This window comes from Suillus clintonianus, assembly GCF_016758775.1.
Source record: "Suillus clintonianus strain FC179 chromosome Unknown DEU56scaffold_48, whole genome shotgun sequence".
Lineage (NCBI taxonomy): Eukaryota > Fungi > Basidiomycota > Agaricomycetes > Boletales > Suillaceae > Suillus > Suillus clintonianus.
The window spans coordinates 170,584-189,572 of record NW_024539272.1 but is presented as its reverse complement, the minus strand read 5'-3'; the positions used below and the strand labels follow the sequence as shown (position 1 = coordinate 189,572).

Sequence of the window (18,989 nt, the reverse complement as noted above, 5' to 3'; positions counted from 1 at the left end):
TCAACACTTATGGCATTGCGGCGCGACATAGACGTGTATAGCATCAAATTCAACTGCCAGCAGTTGGCATGCCACACTCTGGGACATGCAGCCCAAGGTGAATTCTCTGACATGTTCGTTCATGTTCCAACAACAATTCTTGATCACATGGCACCAGGGGTAGTGCCGTCGTATATTAGCCTGTAGTCTGTCTAGCACAAATGAATGTTGAAGTTTTTTCAGTCTCGAAAATTGAAAGGTGTGAAATGTGAAATGTGAAATTGTTATTAACTAGTTAGAGGCCCCTGACAATGATCTCCGTCCCGAAATTTTGAACTAGCTTGGTGCCACACTCACTCGTTCGTGTTCGCAAAGTATGGCACGAGCCGCACGACTCAAGAAGGATTCCGCGAAAGCCCCCCAGCTGCCAGACGCTGCTCAGAAGAAAGCTGGGCAAAAGACGAGATCAGCTGCTGCGAAGACGGCTTTAGAAGACGTCCAAAAGTGTAAGGAACACGGGATAAAAACTCACCTTCAGGCAAATAACACGAGGACGAACTATGCCGGGCATGTTCGGCGTGGACGGGAATGGCTGGCGAGCCATTTTGAAACCCCAAGCTGTTCTGCTGTCAGCGAGACTTGGAGGGGTGACACGTCTGAAAACTCACTCGTTCTGTTGCCTGCGACTGCCGAAATACATGCCGACAATGACGTGTATGAGGACCCAGCCTTCAAATATGCATTTGAGAGCATCCCGAACAGATGCTCCGACAAAGCGCTGGCGCTCTTCATGTCCCTGAAAGGGTTCCACGAGAACCTCAGCAAAACTACTGTCGAGAGCATCCGTTTGGCATTTAAGAAGCTGTGGGAGTTATCGTAAGTATTATTGTACACGAATTAGAGCATGCAAGCAATGGCTTACGTTTTAGAGATGGTGATACCTATCGTGGCAAATGGCACTTCAACGAGATGAAGCAGCGCTGGGAAGGAAACCCCGCTGATTCTGCAGACATTTATGATGTGCTGTCATCCATCAAACATAAGGCAAGTGCCGAGGGAGGAGATCGCACTCACTCGATGGCGATGACGAAGGACTATATGGATCGGGCGTTCCGATGGCACCAGACTGTGTGCCCACTCGAGATTGCACTACAAATGGTTCAGAAGGTGATGAGTGGTGCTCGTCCATCAGATATGCACCTGGACTTGGAAATGAGGACAAAACTTACTCGACATCTTGAACAAGTCACGTTCGCATCGAACGGATGGACATTATGGACAAGGTGAGATCTGATTAGCTTTTCCGCAGCACATGCGCGATCTAACTTGTCCGCAGGTGTTTTGAGCTCGTAAAGTTGCAAAGAAAGGATATCTCACTTGATACCACTATTTTGGATGGGGTGCTTGGCATGTACCTTGCAAACGAGACACTCACGCTGAGTAAATGCACATCATACTTCGAGATCTTTCTCGCTCACCGGAAAGGATGGCAAAAGAAGGTAGACAAGGGCCAATGGGAAGCGGATCTGAGATGTGAGTTGCTCACATTAAATCGAAGCCAGATGACTAAATGACCTCACCACTGGCAGCAAATCACTACAAGATTTATCCACGTCCCAACATGCCAGCCTGCGACAATTTCTTCTGGATGTTAGTTTGGATTAAGTGGCTTGAATCCTTTCACTACGGGCGAACTCTCCAGCCAAACGACTTCATTTTTCCTGTGATGAGTGCAAACGGTGTCGTGCATCCCGGACAGCCAATCTCTCACGATACCGTGCAAAAATGGATCAATGAGTCAACCACTGGCGCTGGCATCCGTGGTAACTTCTCAACTCACTGTTTTCGTCGGGGAGGTGCCCAATATTGGTTCATGTTTGCTCCAGTAGGCCAGCGGTGGACACTCGCTAAAGTTCGTTGGTGGGGTGGATGGGCTGATGGCGAGCAGGTATGTCTCGTGTTCTTATGACTGACACTTGATTGATGCAGCATTTTTTTCTTCTCGTTGTGTCTATTTTCAGCGTGATACACTCGTTCGCTACCTACTCGACGAACTATATGCATACAAGACTGACTACAGTGATGCCCTTGCCCCCATCTCCCGCGGTGCTGACGCCTCCCTCGCTGGTGAACAAGCTCTCATGAGACCGGCGTCTATAGAAGAGCTTCACATGGTTCATTCATCTGTCACGACAGATGTCAACAACCTGCGCAACGACATCGGATCAGTTCACAACTCACTGCGCACGCTAACCAATGTGATGGTGCAGGCAGCCTGCACCACAGCAACTGCTCTGCAACTTCAAGGTGATTCCTCCCGGCGCTTCGCCATCATCTCTGACTCTCAGGCTGAGTCATGTGCCTCCGAGTCTCGTACACGGTCACCGCGGCCAACTCCACCATACACCCCATCCCACGAAGGAGGACACCTCACAGCCACACACCGCCCTTCACCCAGAGCCGCCACCAGCCAGAGCAGCATCCTCGCTTCACAACGACCCGCCGCTACTAAAACTACCCCACCATCCAAGAACACCACCTCCCAATCCCTCCCTACCGCTGGCCTTGTAATCCCACGTGTGCCTGTCACTCGTCCAAATGGCACAACCAGCCCGAAGAGTAAGTCCTGGAAGGAGATCATCGAGCATTGGCTGGTCGGCGACCCAGACAGGGGATTGAGGACACCACTCAAAGATTGGCCGAAGGAGTGGTACCAAGGCGCTAATCGACGATTCGCGTCGAAGTACCATCAAAGGGCAACCATCGCGCTGGAATTCATCAACGAGTAAGTCCACGCTGATACTATCCCCTTTGCCTGCACATACTCACCATCCATATTTCGGCTCCAGGTACGAGTCGAACGAGTCGCGTTTCCTCGCAGCATATCCAGAGGCTGAAATGGGACACACACAGTTGCTGAAGGCCATCAACGAGGCACGCGCTGCACGAGGGCAGCGCATCTCTCGCAAAAAGTGACGCCGACTCGGACCACTCTTTTCAACTGCTACCGATATTTTTGCTACCCTTCGATTAGTACCATACTAGCACTCTCCCTACCTTAGCCCACTCATCACTAACACCACGTTCGCATACTACTTACATCCAGCATCCAGCGCGTGCAAACACGTTCCTCGACACTTCGCAGTGTTTTGATTCGAACCGCATTCTATTTTTCTTTGCTGTACTCTATACGAAAACTCACGCTGTCACGCTGACCTGCGAGGTTCAGCGAACCCGAGCTCGAAAAGGTGAATGATCGAGATCACGTGCCTGCGCTTAGCGTTTTGGCTGAGCGCCACCGTAAATTTCTCGATATAAGTACGTTTCTCGGAAAATGCCAACCTTCATCCTGCCATCTTAGTTTCTGCCTTTCGAATTGCCCGCCACCCTTCACGTCGTTTACCATAGCGATAGCATGGCTAACGGACCTGCTGCCATCATCATCATGATCTGGGCCCACCTCCATGGCGGAATTGGTGGTCGCAAGACAAAAGCCCAGACGTGTTACAGACTTCGGCGCAGAGTCTGCGCAGACTTGACACAGATCGGCCATTTTCTACATGCCCTCGGGTATTTATTCTCTGAAACCTATCTGAATCATATTGTCATATTGCCAATGCCAGTGGTTGCATCAGACACTGCCTCTGAGCTCTTCTCGGTGATCAGCCTCATCCACCATTTTGGATAGCATATTGCATTAATTTGCGTGTGCTGTGCGTGATGCGTATCACGATACCAGGAGAATCCTGGAGCTGAAGTTACAGGAGATGAATGATGATCCCAAGACCAGGACGACAGTGATCATTCTGGTCTTTGCATCTCGTTTCAAGTTAAACTATAAGTTTGCCGAAAATGTTGCAGTGTGCGTTGGTGCTATTTTCCGATACCTGAAGCTGATGCATATCTAAAACTGAGCCATTTCTGCTATATAACGATATAGATGAGCTGGCAAAGCTGCTATCCGCGCCGTCGTGCATCCCCCAGGCATCATTTTTGCCATGGCCAGCGCCACAACACACTTGTTCCCTGATACCGGCGTTGCTATCATGTCATCAGTACTGGGAGGCATTGTATACGGTGAGTATCAAAGTGATTAATATGGTCCCATACCTACTAAGCTAGTGTTCTTCAGGCTTTTCAGTTCTCATGTTTATAGGAACTATCTGGATATTCACCTACAATAATCGCATCCGGAACGTCCGAGTCAATCGGCCAATTGCTGCGGTTGCAACCCTGTTGTTCTTACTGAGTACCGCGGTTAGCTTCTTGCTCCTTGCATCTGGTGTGCATCTGCTGACCTCCCCGAAGCACACGGTCGTAGGCATAATTCAACTCGAAGTTGGGCTAGCGAAGTATCGCGACACATTCCCAGGCGCACCAGTGTCATTCTTTGCTGATATTTCCCAAATATTGGTGGTCAAGGATGTGATATACACATTGCAAACTCTGCTTGGCGACGGGGTAGTGGTGCGTTCGATTTTTATCCGCCAGATTTAGGCTTACAAAACTCGCCTTTCTGGCGGAAGATTTATCGATGTTACGTTGTTTGGCCATCTGTCTGGGTTATCGTCCTACCATGCATGATGTGGTGTGGTGTCGCAGGTCAGGATGTAATCATACTTGGGAAGTCTTGCGCTCTGATGTTGCTTTGCAGCGATTGGTGTTTGTATGGTCTACGACGTTTCTCAAGCGTCGACTAGCGCCGGAAGTGTTAAAGATGCTGAACGATGGGTCGTGGTGTTCCTTGCCTTTACGCTTGCAACTAATTTGTTCAGTTCAGGTAAGTAAGCACGCTTCTACGCAAGCGCGATGTTGAACTCAAATATGTGCAGGATTACTGGCGTATCGCATCTGGATGATCGAGCGAAAGGTCTCTAAAATTCGCACTACGAAGGGCAAAAAGCCTTTACTACGGGTGCTTGTTGATTCCGCTCTTTTATACACTGTATCGCTCTTCCCCTCACTAATATGTTCCGCCCTCTCGAACAATGGAGATCGTATAATGTTTGATGTAGGAGACCTGGTAATTTTGCTTTTTAACGCTTATCATCGAGGTTACTGATCAACATTTAGGTCGTCCCAATCATCTCTATTGCATTCTACATGGTGTTCATTCGCATTGCGATCAGTCAAAATAATCAAGATCACGTCTCGGTTGTTTGTGGAGGGACAACTGGGATATAATGAAGAAACTCGCAGCCATATTATATGCAACTTTCTTGTCGTATGTAGGATTGGTGTAGTTACCTAGCTTTGTGAAGTCATGCGTTCTTCTTCGTCTCAGACGACATGATCACACTACCCGGAGACCCCATCATCATCGCGCCTTCTTCAACATTCCATCCCGTTTCCTTCAAGCACCCCAAGAAACGAGAAAACTCCTTCCTGAGCGTCTCACGCGTCGAGAGCACCATATCCTCAACTTCACTAGCACTGGCACCGGCACGCATAGCCCGGGCGCTCCATATCGCAGCTATCTCCAGCGCATGCAGCCAAGCGCGCAATTGATCCAGCGATCCGTATCCCTCCTTGAAACATACCAAGATACTTGGTCCGCGTCGCCCCCACGTTCTAGGCTCCGCCACGAAGATCACATACGGTTCTTCCTGGAAATGCTGGAGCATCTTGAGAACATGCGACGTGCTACAGCGTGTCATCGCATACTGCACAGATACGCCCAATGAGCAGTGTCCGATGACTTTGTTGGTGACTGCATCGCGGATGCTGTTGGGAAAGTCTAGAATTATCTCTCGGTTGGATACGTCTCTTGGGATTAGGACGACTGGACGGCCGTCTGCTTTCGAGTTACGAAATGTACTCCAGAGGATGCTAGATCGTTGCCTATTAAGCGAACGAAGGACGACGCTACGCACTGCAAGATAATTAGCTAAAAGATGGCCAAAGACAAGGACGAAAAGGGCGGTGTAGGTTGATGTGCGGGTTGTGATATAAGGAACGAGGAGCGTTCCGAGCTATTAATATCGCCGCAGTCAGGTATGTCCATCATTCTAACGCGGTCAAAGGGGTTTATTTACCAAGACGCCTGTCAATGCGACTACAGTCGATCTGCTCGCGCTTTTAGCGTTCAGTTCGCCGACGTCGCCTTTGTTGTTCACGGGTGAAGCAAAGTGGTCTGTGAGCGCTGCTTTTGAACCGCCTGCGACGAGTCCGCAGAGAGATCTCATGGCCCCGCTCATACACAGCGCTACGATTTGGAGAGTCGAGCCTGATGGGAGATATGGAGATGTTTTGGAGATGGATATGGTGGTGAAATATGGGGATATGGTGTCTAGGACGATGGAGGTGTCGTTGATGACGTCTGCGAGAAAGCGGAATGTTTTCGTTTCGGGGTATAGGGAGGTACCGAAGTAATAGGCGCCTATTATGGCTGCAGGGGACGCTATCAGTGGGGTGTGGAGGGTAGATAGGGAAGCGGAAACGTACTTGTGAAACGGGAACATACGTCTTTTAGTACTGTCAGAAGGAGCGCTTGGGTTGCTGATGCTGATGCGTTGCCGACTCCAAAACCTGTATAATGGAAGTGAATGCAATTCGCATTTGGATTTTGGGGTGAACATACCTTCGAGCGCGCCTCGGGAAGCTAGTAAACCTGATAAAGAACTGCAAAATTCCTGCACGTCATTGTACATTTGATAGCTGGGGCGAAGGTACGGTCAAGTTTGAGACCATGATGCTCACGTAGCGGTAGGAGCTACTGACTGCAGATAATCTTTGCGTGCGTTTCCAACATAAGGAAGAGCTTGGACGGAGTGTTATGATGAGGTGCTCACCAGGAGTGACTGTGTTTGGATATCCAGCTGGGAGGAATATTGCTGAGACCGTACGACCCAGGGCTTGAAAGGGTTTTTCATTGACGCGGTTTCGGGAAGGCGCTTGGATATCGGTGGTGCGTGCGGCCTGTTGAAAAGCTGTGATATGAGGCGAGACTGGGAAAGCCTGCCATGGTGCGTACCTTCTTGACTTGGGCGTCAGTGCCATGTCCCACAGTGGTATAGAATATACGTCCAGTTTCGTCCTTTTCTGCGATTACTGAACCGCTGACTGCCATTTTGCGAGACTTGGGAGTTGCAGCGACTTGATGACGACTGTAGTTACCAACCACCTGGAATCAATGTTATGTTACCGAGCAACTCCAATAGCTGCTTGCTGCAAGTTGCGTTGGGGTGTGCTGATACCTCGCGAGTCGGTGGATGGAGAGATTTGAAATGTGGGTGTTGTGGGACTTCTGGAAACCGGCTTTCAACACCTGTTGTGGTGAATCAGATGAATCTCTACATTCAGACATGCCACCACAGCAGGTGTTTATAGCCAAGGGAGACCGAACAGGGCAATTTGCTCTAGTCTCTGAGCCATGAACAAGGCCTTGTAAAATTGTAAAACTTGAAACGACTGTTTGGTCTGTGGCTAGCCGCTATACTGCCCGGTACATAATACAAAGTCTGAGCCTCATCAAGCCCGGAATATGCTAACCCTTACATTAACTGCTGCTTCCCTGCAGCTGGGCCCAGGCCCATAAAAAACTGGGCATGAAACTTGTATGAAAGACAAGTAAAGGAATGACATTACATACTCATGCACATGTACTGCAATCCTTTACTTGGGATGCATAGGAAAAAGTGTGGACAAATCCGGACTCGAACCGGAGACCCCCCGCATGCTAAGCGGATGTGATAACCAGCTACACCATATGCCCCACAGAAGGGCGGCTGTTTATGGACTTGATATCGATGATAGAGGAAGTGGTGGTCCTTAGACTCGGGAGCCGAACTCTGTATGATCAGTTGAATGTCGTGCTTAAACATGTAGTGAGGACGAGATGATGGACACCGCACGACCTCTTTAAAATATACATCGTGACAACCTTGGACTTGAGCCCCATCGCGAGGGAATTCTGGAACTGTGAGATCGTGTTGTGGGATGAATCAAAGGTCCTATGTTGCCGGAGATAGCATTAAAGAATTACCAGCGAAGACCGAGGTCCAAACGACTAGGCATCTTGCTAATTTCGTGGAGGTATCGATCAAGACGGTTATTGCTACTCGACAGGAGGGTTACCACGTCCGTTCGGTGAATCCCGGGTGCACGTGAGGACCTTGATCGTGTAGTTTGGCAAGTTTGGCCACTCTGTATCTTGTCTCGATGGATGCCACACCCCCAACACCAGCTGTACCAGCACTGTCGACGACGGACATGGCAACTGTGGACGTCCACATGAAAGACGAGACTTCTACAGAAGACAAGGGAGCTGAAGATATTCAGTTAACGGAGACCGCGGAATCAGGCGCGGGTGAGGTTGGACATGAAACAACCCCGAACCCAGGTGGACCCTTACCGAGTAGTACAAGCGAAGACGTTCCAATGACGATAATCGCCTCGGACAAGGGCAAGGAAGTTCAAAAATCTAACTCGGACCCTCCTCCTGACGTCAACAGACCTCCAGAAACTATTATTACTAGAGATATTAGCATCCCACCCATATCACGTCCACAATCTCCATCAATGCCTCCTCCATCACGTCCAGCTTCTCGTCTACCACCAATGGGTTCTTTTCAAGTCCCTTCTCAGCCGAATTCGCTAGAGCGTCCCCTCAACGTCACAGACGCATTGAGCTACCTCGATGCTGTCAAAGTACAGTTTCATGACCAGCCAGATGTTTACAACCACTTCCTTGACATCATGAAGGATTTCAAGAGTGGACTGTGCGTTTTCATTTCCATTTTAATTCATTTCTCATCTTTCCACTATCTAGCATCGATACCCCAGGCGTCATAAAACGCGTCTCACACCTTTTTAATGGCCACCCCTTCCTTATTCAGGGCTTCAACACTTTCCTCCCCGTCGGTTATCGCATCGAGTGCTCCTCTGATCCCCAAAATTCCTCTTTTATCACAGTCACCACCCCTACCGGCACCATGCTCCAGTCCACCCGTGACGAGCCTTGGCATACTGCTCCAACTGTTGTACAACCTGCGGTCTTGGGTCCTGAACCCGAGCCATCCATGTACGGCATGAGTCTCGACAGCTCCTCTATAGAACCAGCTGTCCAGTACGTCCAGAAGATCAAACAACGCTGCGACGAGGGCACGTACCGTCGCTTTCTAGAAATTCTCGGCAAGTACCACAACACCACTGACGCCGTCGACGAAGTGAGCCTACTACTTTTACACTTCAACTAAATTCTAATGCATGTTTCACAGCGCGAAGTGTCAGCTGAAATTGCCCGTCTTTTCAAGGATGATCCCGATTTGCGCTCCGACTTTAGGATCTTCATGCCTGAGAAGAGCCAGGGTCTTTTTGACGAAGCCGAAGAAAGTTATCTTCCAGCCCCAACAGGACGCCGCACTCGGTCAAATACGCCACTCGATGGCAAACCTCTTCGCCGTCGCACTGATCCCCAACCACCCCTCGAGCCAACTGTCCCTCAAAAACGCAAACGCAAAGTAAACGAGCGGGACACCATCTCCGCAGCACCCAAAGCTCCTTCCAAGGTGACTGCTTGACTCCCAAAAGACAGATAACTCACTGACCTATCCAAGCTCAAACAGCCACCCCTCCCTCCTTCGCTCCTTCCACCAGACGACACACACTTCTTCGACCGGGTCAAGCGCGCACTGGGAAATAGAGAAACCTACAATGAGTTTCTCAAGCTCGTAAATCTTTTCACCCAGGAGCTTATTGACACCGCACGACTCGTCCGCGAAGCACGGAATTTCCTTGGAGATGCGGAGTTGATGCGCCAGTTCCGGGAGATCCTTGGCTGGGATGATAGGCGGGAGAGGGAGCGGTGGGTGTTGGAGGAGAGTCAGCAGCAGCAGACTTGGGCGAGGGTACAAGGCCAGGGAGGCCCTATGATCGTCCCGATTCGCCCGGGCAGAGTAAATGCGGGACTCCAACAAGGAAGCTACCGCCGAATGCCCGCTAGCGTGCGTTCACATCCCTCTAAACATTCCCTAACTGACCACCACACAGGAAGCCAACGTGACCTGCGCAGGCCGCGACGAGATGTGCCGTGCAGTCCTCAATGACGAATGGGTCTCCCACCCAACCTGGTCGTCCGAAGACGCAGGATTCGTATCGCATAAGAAAAACATCTACGAAGAAGCCCTCCACCGCTCCGAAGAAGAACGCCATGAGTACGATTTCCATGTCGAAGCTGCTACGCGCACAATCACTATCCTCGAGCCTCTCGCCGCCAAAATCGCCCAACTGCCCCCCGACGAGCGATCTGCGTTTAAACTGAAACCCAACCTCGGAGGCTCGGGCAAAGCAGTACACGCACGCGTCATCAAGAAGATATACGGACGTGAGTCGGGAATGGAGGTTCTCCAAGCGATGCAGGACGCACCGGCCCTGGCTATTCCTGTCGTCCTCAGCCGCCTCAAAGACAAGGAAGAAGAATGGAAACGCGCACAAAGGGAGTGGAATAAAGTATGGCGCGAAGTCGACGCCCGGAACGCTTCTCGGGCTCTGGACCACGCAGGGATCGCATGTAAAGCCGCCGATAAAAAGGCTCTCTCTGCAAAAGCCCTCGTAGCACAGATTGAAGCTGCGCGCGATGCGCAAGTGAGCCAGCGTGCTGCCCTTGTAGATCCGTTATTTGCGCGTGTGAGGGTGCGGCACCAGTTGGCGTATGAGGTCGGGGATACGGGCGTGCTGCAGGATGCTGTGAAGATGGCGTTGTCGTTTTTGGATAGGACTCAAGGGCAGATTGGGGCTCCTGAGAGGAGACGCGTCGAGGGGTTTTTGCGGACGTTCGTTCCGTTGTTTTTCGTTTTGGATCAAGAGGTGTTTCATAGGGCGTTTGTGCTTGGGGAAGCTGGGGAAGTTGAGATTGGGGAGGATGTGGATGATGGGGAGACGGGGAGTGTTGGGAGTGGGAGTGGCGGGAGGAAGAGGAAGGGTGGGATGGGTTCTGGTGGAGATTTGAGGAAGAAGTTGTTGAAGAGCGAGCAGGCAAAGTTGACGGGGAGGAAGACGCGTGCACAGGAAGCGGCGTCGCCGTCTGCTTCGAGACCTGCTTCTCCCGCGATTCCTGATACGATGCAGGTAGATGCTGTGGAGGAGGGGGAACGTGAGCCTGCTGCGCCGTTGCGCAAGGCATCGAGGAAGAATGTATTCTTTGGGAACACTGTTTTCTATGTGCTTTTGAGACTTGTTGAGGTGCGTGGTTCTGATTTTACTAGTTATCCATTCCTGACGTTTGTTGGTTTGACTACAGGTCTTATATTCCAGACTCCTATCCTTCAAGAAGCTCAGCGCGCGCATCGCCATTGAGGCGCCTAAATCAATGTCTAAAGCGAAATCGGTCGCTACGGCGCTAGGGATGCCTTCCCTTGTTGAACTCGCTCAGCTAGATGACCGTGCTGCGCACGCAGATCATTTTTATGATCTGATGCTCGAGTCGTGCGAGAGGCTATTTGATAACGAGATTGAGCAGCATGTATTTGAGGAGCAGATGAGGTATATGTTTGGGGTGAAGGATGCGTATCGGATATTTACGATCGATAAAGTTATTGGGTCGTTGATCAAGCAGGTGCGTCCCCTTCCTCCTCTCGTCCCCCCTCTAGTTGTGAATTTGTGAATTGTTTTTTAATGATGTGGGAGCAGGTCCAGATTGTGTTGGCTGATTCGAGGAGTCAAGAGCTTTTTGAGCTTTTGAAGCGTGATCGGGCATTACAAGCGCCGACGATTCAGGATCAACTTAATAGTCGACGGTTTGCGGAGAATTTGCTTGGGCCTGATGAGAATATTTTCCGGGTAGATTGGGTGCGCGTTTTTTTATCTTCTTGTGATCCTGAGTGTTCAATTTGTGCATGGTATGGTCGCAGCTCCCAGACACAAAAACGATGACGATCCAATTACTCGGCAAAGACGATTCGAGGATCGATGATTCGGAGATGTTGGCGGAGAGGTGGCAGGCATATGTTGATTCGTTCGTTTCGGTGCGTATTCGTTATAGGGGTTGTTATAGCGTTGGGCTGATGGGTTTTATGTTTTTCAGAGTCCTATCACGGAGGGTATATCGCAGTCGCGTGTTAGACGTCCGTTTCTTCGCAAGTGCGTAATTTCTTTTCTGCAACTCTCAAAAGGAGAGAGGCTGACCCTTCTGTTGCCAGGAACGTACCTGCATCAGCTACTGCTACTACACCAGCGGTCCTCGCGCGTAGTGCGCTCGAGACGAAAGTATGTGTCCGGACTTACCGCTTGTTTTTCGTTTCGGGTACCGAGGACTTTTTGTGGCGGATCCCATCCAAGGAGGATGCAGTGTGTGATGGACGGGAATCTGCGAGGGTGAGGCGAGAGCAGTGGCTTGAGAAGACGCGGGCGGGGGAGTGGCCTTGTGGTGTGAGTCCTGATCCTGTGGTGAAGGAGCAGACGCCGGTGCACATTCCGAAGGAACAGACGCCTGTGTCTGTGCCTATGTCTGTGCCTGTACCTGTGAGGGCGGTTTGAGGTGCTGTTGCTGGTATTGGAGGAGACGTTAGCGCGTAGCTTAGGTGTTGTGTATTGTCCATATGATTACTTTAATCTTGTTATTGATTTTTTGGAGATCATACGATCTAGGTGCTATACGCGTCTCTGCGTCTACCTGCCACAGAATCCCGACTTACCCTACCATGTCTTCCTCTGATCTCGGGACATGCAAACTCCGTGATAATCAGGAGACTGATAGAATATTTCTCGGCAAATAACTATTGACCGAACCTCTAAAGTATGTCGCGGGCTGCAGTCCCAACTCCTTCAAATCATCAGCGCACTCTAATCCTCGCTGCTCTACTCCTCTTAAAACACGATCCACATCTTTGATGAGCCGCACAAGATCAGGTTTCGAACTGATCTGTATATACTTCTTTGTGACTTTCACAAGGACGGGAAGCAACTCGTCCGCGTCCGCGTCCTGTACCCAGCGAACGGAATAAAAATTCATCCATCCACGTCTGATCATGTCCCACCACTGCTCCTTTGCGACAGACCAGCGCGATGTAACTGAAAGCTGTTCAGGTGTGATTCGGAGGAGGATACCCACTACAAGACAGGAATAGAGCTGCACAAAGGAGGGTTTGTGGCACTTTGCAATCATGCCAATGCAATGATCTACATGGCGATGCTCAATCAAATGCGGATGCCAGATGGAATTTCTCGCGAGGGCAGAGACCAGTCTGAGATAGGACAAGTCACAATAACAATTGAAGAGGGGGTCAAGATCATCATCAAGAGGTGTTACGCCCGGTCGCGGACAAAGCACGGACATGATAGCAGCAGAGAATTTGGTCAAAACCGTGTCTGCGACAATGCCATTGATCAAGGTCAAAACTTCCCGGGAATTGCAAGCAGCGCGAACTTCGAAGGGCGAGGTGACGTAAACGGTCAGGCATGCTACTGTCCATACAGGCAATGAGCGTCTCCATGAACAGATGTTGTTTAGCGGGGCTGCAGCTCACGCTCATACTGCTCATGAGCAAAAGGATGTCACATGCCGTATCGGGGTCCTTGACATAAACAACGTCGAGGTAATCCACTAGCCAGTCGAAGTCTTCTGGAGAGTGGGAATTACCTCTCAATGGAACATAATGCGCCCACAGCCAGGTAGGGTCTGTAGAGATGTCGTTTTTCCGCATGAACCATAGTCTGCCTGTAGGAACAATGTCGAAGCTGAAGCGCCGTACTCTTCGCAGCGCTGCTAGTGGATCCGCATCATTTTGTTCGGACAACCTCGCCCGTGAAGAAATCTTCCTGCACAAGTTCAGGTTCCACGCCACCTGCGATGAAGACCAGAGATATTGACCGAGCTGGGACATGCAACAGATGACATCGGTGGGATTCCATACTCGATGTCCAATTCCGACATTGTCTCCATCGAGATCACCCCATAGAGTCGCCAGGAACTGCTCCCAAAGAGAGTAAGTAAGTTGTTCCAGAGCAGAACTACACAATCACTTCGTAAGACATAGCAGAAGAATCACCACATGAGTGAAACAGCACCTTTTATCAACCCGAACTATGTCCTTCTGGTCAAACTGAACCCCGACCATAGCACAAGCAAGAAGAGTGCAATTGGCTATGATTTGAGTCGACGGAGAGGACGGAGAGGATAGTAGTCTTGATATTACTGCTATAGAGAGTTTTTCTACATCTCCGTCTACTCGCCCAGTAACAAAGTGGTAAAGAAGAATGTGTGAAAGCCACTCGGGGGTAGAGTTGGCAAATTCATTTGGATGCAGGTGTATTGTCCAGGGAAGCCAGCCATATGGGTCGGTAAATCTGGCAGTCAGGGCAAGCACCTTGTCTTGAGCTTTGCACCTCTCAAACATCTGGTCAAACAATTTAAAGTCTGTCTGAGACCCAGAGCGTGATATCGCATTGCGAAGAAAGATATCGTTATCGCTACTTTCATTCTGCATGTACGGCTGACCGGGGATGTTCAGTATTTAAGTCCCCCGTAGTTGTAGGGAATATGCTCACGCTATATGCCTGGAGAACATGTCCATGTCCGCAATACAGATGACTCAGAGCCATTGTACAAACTGACGCCTTCTCCTCCAACGACGGGACGATGCGCGACTGCACATCCACGCAACTTTTGTAAATATCATACAGCTGATGCAGCACGTCTGAGACGTCAAGATCCAGGGGCCATTCGACTTGCGGTACAAGGCGAGCAGCGGCAAAAAATACTTCAGGATCTGTAGATGTCTCAAGTAGCCACTTGATGCTAGGTGCTTCGAGATTGACGGTGGGTATGTCTGGGAGGTCAAGGTCAAGGTGATGATCCTTGGCTGAAACGTTCAGGTGCTGATCAGGCGATTGTGCTCCATAGCCCTCGACCTGTGCCGGAGAGCGCACAACCAAAGAACGCAGCCAGCGTACAAAGATATGAAGCGCGCCGAATAATGGCTGAAGACAGCGCTGTGCAAATGAGCGGACCTCAATCACAGGGTCTGTGGAATGAAATGAGTGTTGGATGTCCTATACAATAATAGCTTGAGAATATCACTTTCTAGTGCTTCATACAATAGGGTCCACCTGGATTTGAGGGTACGACACAATACATGCAGCGCACCTAATAACATAAAATGGTCAAAGTCTGTACATACGTAAGAACACTTAACTCACTGTGCGCCGATGTCCTCAACCACTGGAAATACCTCAAGGCTGGTTTGGCCATTGGGCATAAAACTCCTGCGCGTTCATTCAGATTGAAAATGAACACCATAGTTGCACAAAGAGCTTACTGTCGACGTGCCAAATGCGCAATATTGTCGAGATCGGGGTCTGAAATGGACAGGCAGGAGATACCAAAGCTGCCATCAAAGTAAGGGAATAGCACAAAAATCCAAAGACCGTGGTTGCAATGATAACCCGGGCGATGCTGTGCTGCTTGTACCACATGTTGGCGCTGAGGGTGATCCCAAAGAGAAGAAGGGAGAGCTGAAGTAAGACCGGAAATGATTGCAGGGCAGCATCAAAATACCATGTGACGATGCCTTCAAATTTCTCTTGTCTGCGCTTCCCTCGTTGCTCTGGCGAGCCGCGACCTATCTGCTCGACTTGTAGTACCCGAGCCACTGTTTTCCTAGCATGGCACCGAATGCAGCGAGCAAGCTCAGGCACAAGCTTGCATATGCGATCGCTTGGATCCTTACAGTCGACATGGGCGGCGACCACGCAGATGCTGGCGCTACGGGCTCTATGCCAGCTGCATCAATGTTGCCGAACCCGATTTGCACGAGCTGCGTGAGAAGGGCATTTGTGGTGTCGCTGGGGTCGGGACTGAGGCTAGACTCCATTGCTACGATGAAAGATGTGCTAACGGCGGAGAAAAGAACGGACTAATCGAATATCAATAATGCTTAAATGAACATACGATTGAGAAACATACGAAGACTAAAACAATGTCCATATCGCTTGTGTATCGCTCAAGGAACTCGCCGTCGTGTTCCTCTGCGACTCTTTTGTGTATCGTCCAGAAACGAGAGCGGACGTCCTTGCCATCCTTGGAGGCGATTGTAGAATCCTTGAGAACCTCCAATACGTTATTCATGGTGTCCATTCTGTAGGTATGTCGTCAATGCGAATCACTCATATTTTTTTGAGCTCACAAGTCACTTAGATTTGGCTGGTGGACTACGATATCTACCGCCTCGCTGAGACAATATGTGAGATTGTTTGAAAATGATCGGTGAGTGAAACTTACGGAGCTAAGCCGTTGGGCGAATCATTGAAAGTACCGTCCTGGTGACGTTTCAATGGCTGGAAAGGGGCGCTCGAGCTGTAGTTCACATCAGGGATACACAGAAGCACCAAGACAAAAACACTCACATCCCCGGGGGCAGCTTCACCGTCGAAGGTCCACTCATTTCTTTCTCGCTGTCTTGCTGTCAAAAGAGGTATAGCAACCGAAAGGTATAACCTACCTCCCGGTGGGTTCTACGATATGATTTTGAGGTGGAGGCTGCTCGTCGTTATGTGAGGTTTGACGCTAGCTGCCGTCAACGCTACAACCTTGCGATAGTCTTCGGGTGAGTGTGGAAGTGTTGGATGCTCCTGACGTGGGGAGGACACAACAAAGCTAATGTGATATTGAAAGAAAGATAAGAAGAGTCTGAGAGGAGTGGACAGAGATAAGTCGTGATAGCATAGCATTGTTCAACCACTGGTCTGGGCGGCTGCCAAATCTGCATAAGGCTGAAGGCGCTCACAAGCGCTCCCTGGACCTCGGAAATGAACAGGCCTCGTGTGGTTTGCCTGCATGCCGCATCACTGAGAATGCGGTGCCGAGGTAAAATTCAAATCTGAACCATCGCGGCAGCGTCAACGAAATACTGCTAGTTACTAGTAGTAGTACCTTGATTCTGATTCTGATGTTACGCCTCGGCGCTCATCGGTTCTGAAGTGGAATAACGCATCTATCATCTTCGAAGGCCTGCCGGTGCTGAAGATGAGCGCTGAGCAACGATGAGAAGACATGGACGACGTGCATGCGTTAGTGTTACAATTTCAGTGTGCTGGAGCCTGGCATAGAATATCCATCCAGCACGATAATGAGCGGGAAGCGAAGACGAAGGACATTCGAAAATCTAATTCGGACCCTCCTCCTGACGTTAACTAGTCTCCCGTAGTCAGACCTTGATAGAATGAAGACAGTCGTTCCTTCCATTTCAAGGACGTTAACAGACTTCCAGCCTGAGAAACTATCATTACAAGCATCGATATATGCCACCCATCATATGATCATGATCATGACATCCACCTATGATCTAGCTTCTCGTCTACCACCAACCATTGGTTCTTTCCAAGTTCCTTCTCAACCAAATTCGCTAGAGCATCCCCTCAGCACCATAGATGCCATTGAGCCACAAAGTACAATTCCATTCCCAGCCAGACGTCCACAGCCACTTCCTTGACAATCATGCTAAAGGATCTCAAGATTGGACTGTGCGTTTTCATTTTCATTTTCATTTTCATTCTAAATTATTCCTCATTTTCCCGCTATCTAGCATCGATACCCCAGGCGTCATAAAACACGTCTCACACCTTTTCAATGGCCGCCCCTTCCCTTATTCAGGGCTTTTCGTACCTGTGGGCTATTCCATCGAGTGCTCCTCTGACACCCAACACTCTTCTTTTATCACCCCTACCGGCACAATGCTCCAATCAACCCGTGACGACCCTTGGCATACTGCCCCAGCTGCTGTGCCATGTACGACATGAGTTCTCGACAGCTCTTCTATAGAAACAGCCGTCCAGTACGTCCAGAAGATCCAACAACGCTTCGATGATGCTATGTACCGTCGCTTTCTAGAAATTCTCCGCAAGTACCATAACACCACTGATGCCGTCAACGAAGTGAGCCGGCTCCTTCTGCATTGCTGCTAAGCCCTAACACATGTTTCACAGAGTGAAATGTCGGTTGAGATTACCCGTCTTTTCAAGGATGATCCTGATTTGCACTCCGACTTTAGGATTTTCATGCCTGAGAAGAGCCAAGGTCTTTTCGACGATGCCGAAGAAAGCTATCTTCTAGCCCCAACAGGACGCCGCACTCGGTCAAATACGCCACTCGATGACAAGCCTGTTCTCCGTTGTACAGATCCCCAACCACCCCTCGAGCCCACTGTCCCTCAGAAACTCAAGTGGAAAGTGAACGAGCAGGACACCACCTTTGTAGCACCCAAAGCTTCCTCCAGGGTGACTGCTTGACTCCCAACTCACTGACCTATCCAAGCTCAAACAGCCACCTCCCTTCCTCTCTCCTGCCAACAGACAACAGACTTCTTCGACCGGGTCAAGCGCTCGCTGGGGAACGTAAGCTCGTCAATCTCCGCACCTAGAAGCTTATCGACACTGCACGCCACATTCGCGAAGCATGTAATTTCCTTGGAGATGCGGAGTTGATACATCAGTATAGGGAGAGTCTTGGCTGGGATCCAGTTTGGGCTGCTGTATCAGGCTGAGGGCGCCACGAGGCTCCCTGGACTTCGGACATGAACAGCCTGATATGCCCAACAAAGCTAGTGGGAGAGTATTTGGTGCCCCGTTCAGTTCCGACACGAGGTAAGCGAGTATGTGCCCTGTTCCTTTGCAAGTCCCTTCTCAGCCAGTCGCTAGATATTCCCCTCAACGTCAGAGACACGTTGGGCTACCTGGCCAACCAGACATTTACATTCACTTCCTTGACACAATGAAGGACTTCACAGTGCAATGAAACGAGTTTTTGAAGAATTCGGCCTGACTTTTTTCTTTCCAAATTAGGCAACATGATGTGCAGTGTACCTTACATACTGCATTATTTTTGCCTACAGGAAGTCATCCACTGGCACTAGTAGCTGCTATCAAACCTTGTAATGTCAGGCTTCCCTCCGATAAGCATTTGGCATCTTCGGCTCAGTTGAAGGCAGTGGCGCAGCATATTACCTGTGCCCGGGTTTTACCCTGGGTTTATCGAGGAATATATATATGGTCTGACCTAGGCATACTCAGTTATGAGA

The 18,989-nt window shown here is 50.0% G+C and overlaps 7 protein-coding genes and 1 non-coding gene across 8 annotated transcripts; 4 read left to right on the top strand and 4 right to left on the bottom strand.

Moving 5' to 3' along the window:
* Positions 1 to 355: 355 nt before the first annotated feature.
* Positions 356 to 2,955, top strand: DEU56DRAFT_738972 (uncharacterized protein; the record flags this gene model as incomplete). Its single annotated transcript, XM_041348692.1, has 7 exons — positions 356 to 855; positions 909 to 1,262; positions 1,316 to 1,512; positions 1,569 to 1,927; positions 2,001 to 2,207; positions 2,334 to 2,764; positions 2,829 to 2,955. 7 exons carry the CDS (start codon positions 356 to 358, stop codon positions 2,953 to 2,955), a joined length of 2,175 nt encoding a protein of 724 aa, XP_041207206.1.
* A 1,022-nt stretch (positions 2,956 to 3,977) lies between these two features.
* On the top strand, positions 3,978 to 5,163 carry DEU56DRAFT_913944 (uncharacterized protein; the record flags this gene model as incomplete). The annotated part of the gene is made up of 7 exons (XM_041357578.1): positions 3,978 to 4,056; positions 4,112 to 4,236; positions 4,288 to 4,446; positions 4,506 to 4,581; positions 4,634 to 4,759; positions 4,812 to 5,002; positions 5,053 to 5,163. The coding sequence occupies 7 exons, from the start codon at positions 3,978 to 3,980 to the stop codon at positions 5,161 to 5,163; spliced, it is 867 nt and encodes a 288-aa protein (XP_041207205.1).
* Positions 5,049 to 6,875, bottom strand: DEU56DRAFT_420137 (DUF647-domain-containing protein). Its single transcript, XM_041346142.1, has 5 exons — positions 6,771 to 6,875; positions 6,560 to 6,709; positions 6,424 to 6,507; positions 6,015 to 6,367; positions 5,049 to 5,951 (listed from the first exon to the last, which is right to left on the bottom strand). The coding sequence occupies exons 2-5, from the start codon at positions 6,627 to 6,629 to the stop codon at positions 5,241 to 5,243; spliced, it is 1,218 nt and encodes a 405-aa protein (XP_041207204.1). The 5' UTR covers positions 6,630 to 6,709; positions 6,771 to 6,875; the 3' UTR covers positions 5,049 to 5,240.
* A 744-nt stretch (positions 6,876 to 7,619) lies between these two features.
* Positions 7,620 to 7,693, bottom strand: DEU56DRAFT_t71. The gene has a single exon. It is a non-coding gene; the product is annotated as a tRNA-Ala (tRNA).
* An 806-nt stretch (positions 7,694 to 8,499) lies between these two features.
* DEU56DRAFT_739119 (uncharacterized protein) lies at positions 8,500 to 12,453 on the top strand (the record flags this gene model as incomplete). Its single annotated transcript, XM_041348701.1, has 11 exons — positions 8,500 to 8,699; positions 8,750 to 9,146; positions 9,198 to 9,488; positions 9,546 to 9,923; positions 9,970 to 11,160; positions 11,219 to 11,305; positions 11,351 to 11,533; positions 11,605 to 11,766; positions 11,829 to 11,942; positions 12,002 to 12,057; positions 12,117 to 12,453. 11 exons carry the CDS (start codon positions 8,500 to 8,502, stop codon positions 12,451 to 12,453), a joined length of 3,396 nt encoding a protein of 1,131 aa, XP_041207203.1.
* DEU56DRAFT_419981 (uncharacterized protein) lies at positions 12,314 to 13,427 on the bottom strand. Its single transcript, XM_041346140.1, has one exon. The coding sequence runs from the start codon at positions 13,250 to 13,252 to the stop codon at positions 12,659 to 12,661; it is 594 nt and encodes a 197-aa protein (XP_041207202.1). The 5' UTR covers positions 13,253 to 13,427; the 3' UTR covers positions 12,314 to 12,658.
* A 2,057-nt stretch (positions 13,428 to 15,484) lies between these two features.
* On the bottom strand, positions 15,485 to 16,219 carry DEU56DRAFT_419998 (uncharacterized protein). The gene is made up of 3 exons (XM_041346141.1): positions 16,196 to 16,219; positions 15,881 to 16,145; positions 15,485 to 15,830 (listed from the first exon to the last, which is right to left on the bottom strand). Exons 2-3 carry the CDS (start codon positions 16,049 to 16,051, stop codon positions 15,537 to 15,539), a joined length of 465 nt encoding a protein of 154 aa, XP_041207201.1. The 5' UTR covers positions 16,052 to 16,145; positions 16,196 to 16,219; the 3' UTR covers positions 15,485 to 15,536.
* Positions 16,220 to 17,343: 1,124 nt separating this feature from the next.
* DEU56DRAFT_739075 (uncharacterized protein) lies at positions 17,344 to 18,201 on the top strand (the record flags this gene model as incomplete). The annotated part of the gene is given in 3 exon segments (XM_041348697.1): positions 17,344 to 17,701; positions 17,714 to 17,847; positions 17,899 to 18,201. The coding sequence occupies 3 exon segments, from the start codon at positions 17,344 to 17,346 to the stop codon at positions 18,199 to 18,201; spliced, it is 795 nt and encodes a 264-aa protein (XP_041207200.1).
* Between the last annotated feature and the right edge of the window lie 788 nt (positions 18,202 to 18,989).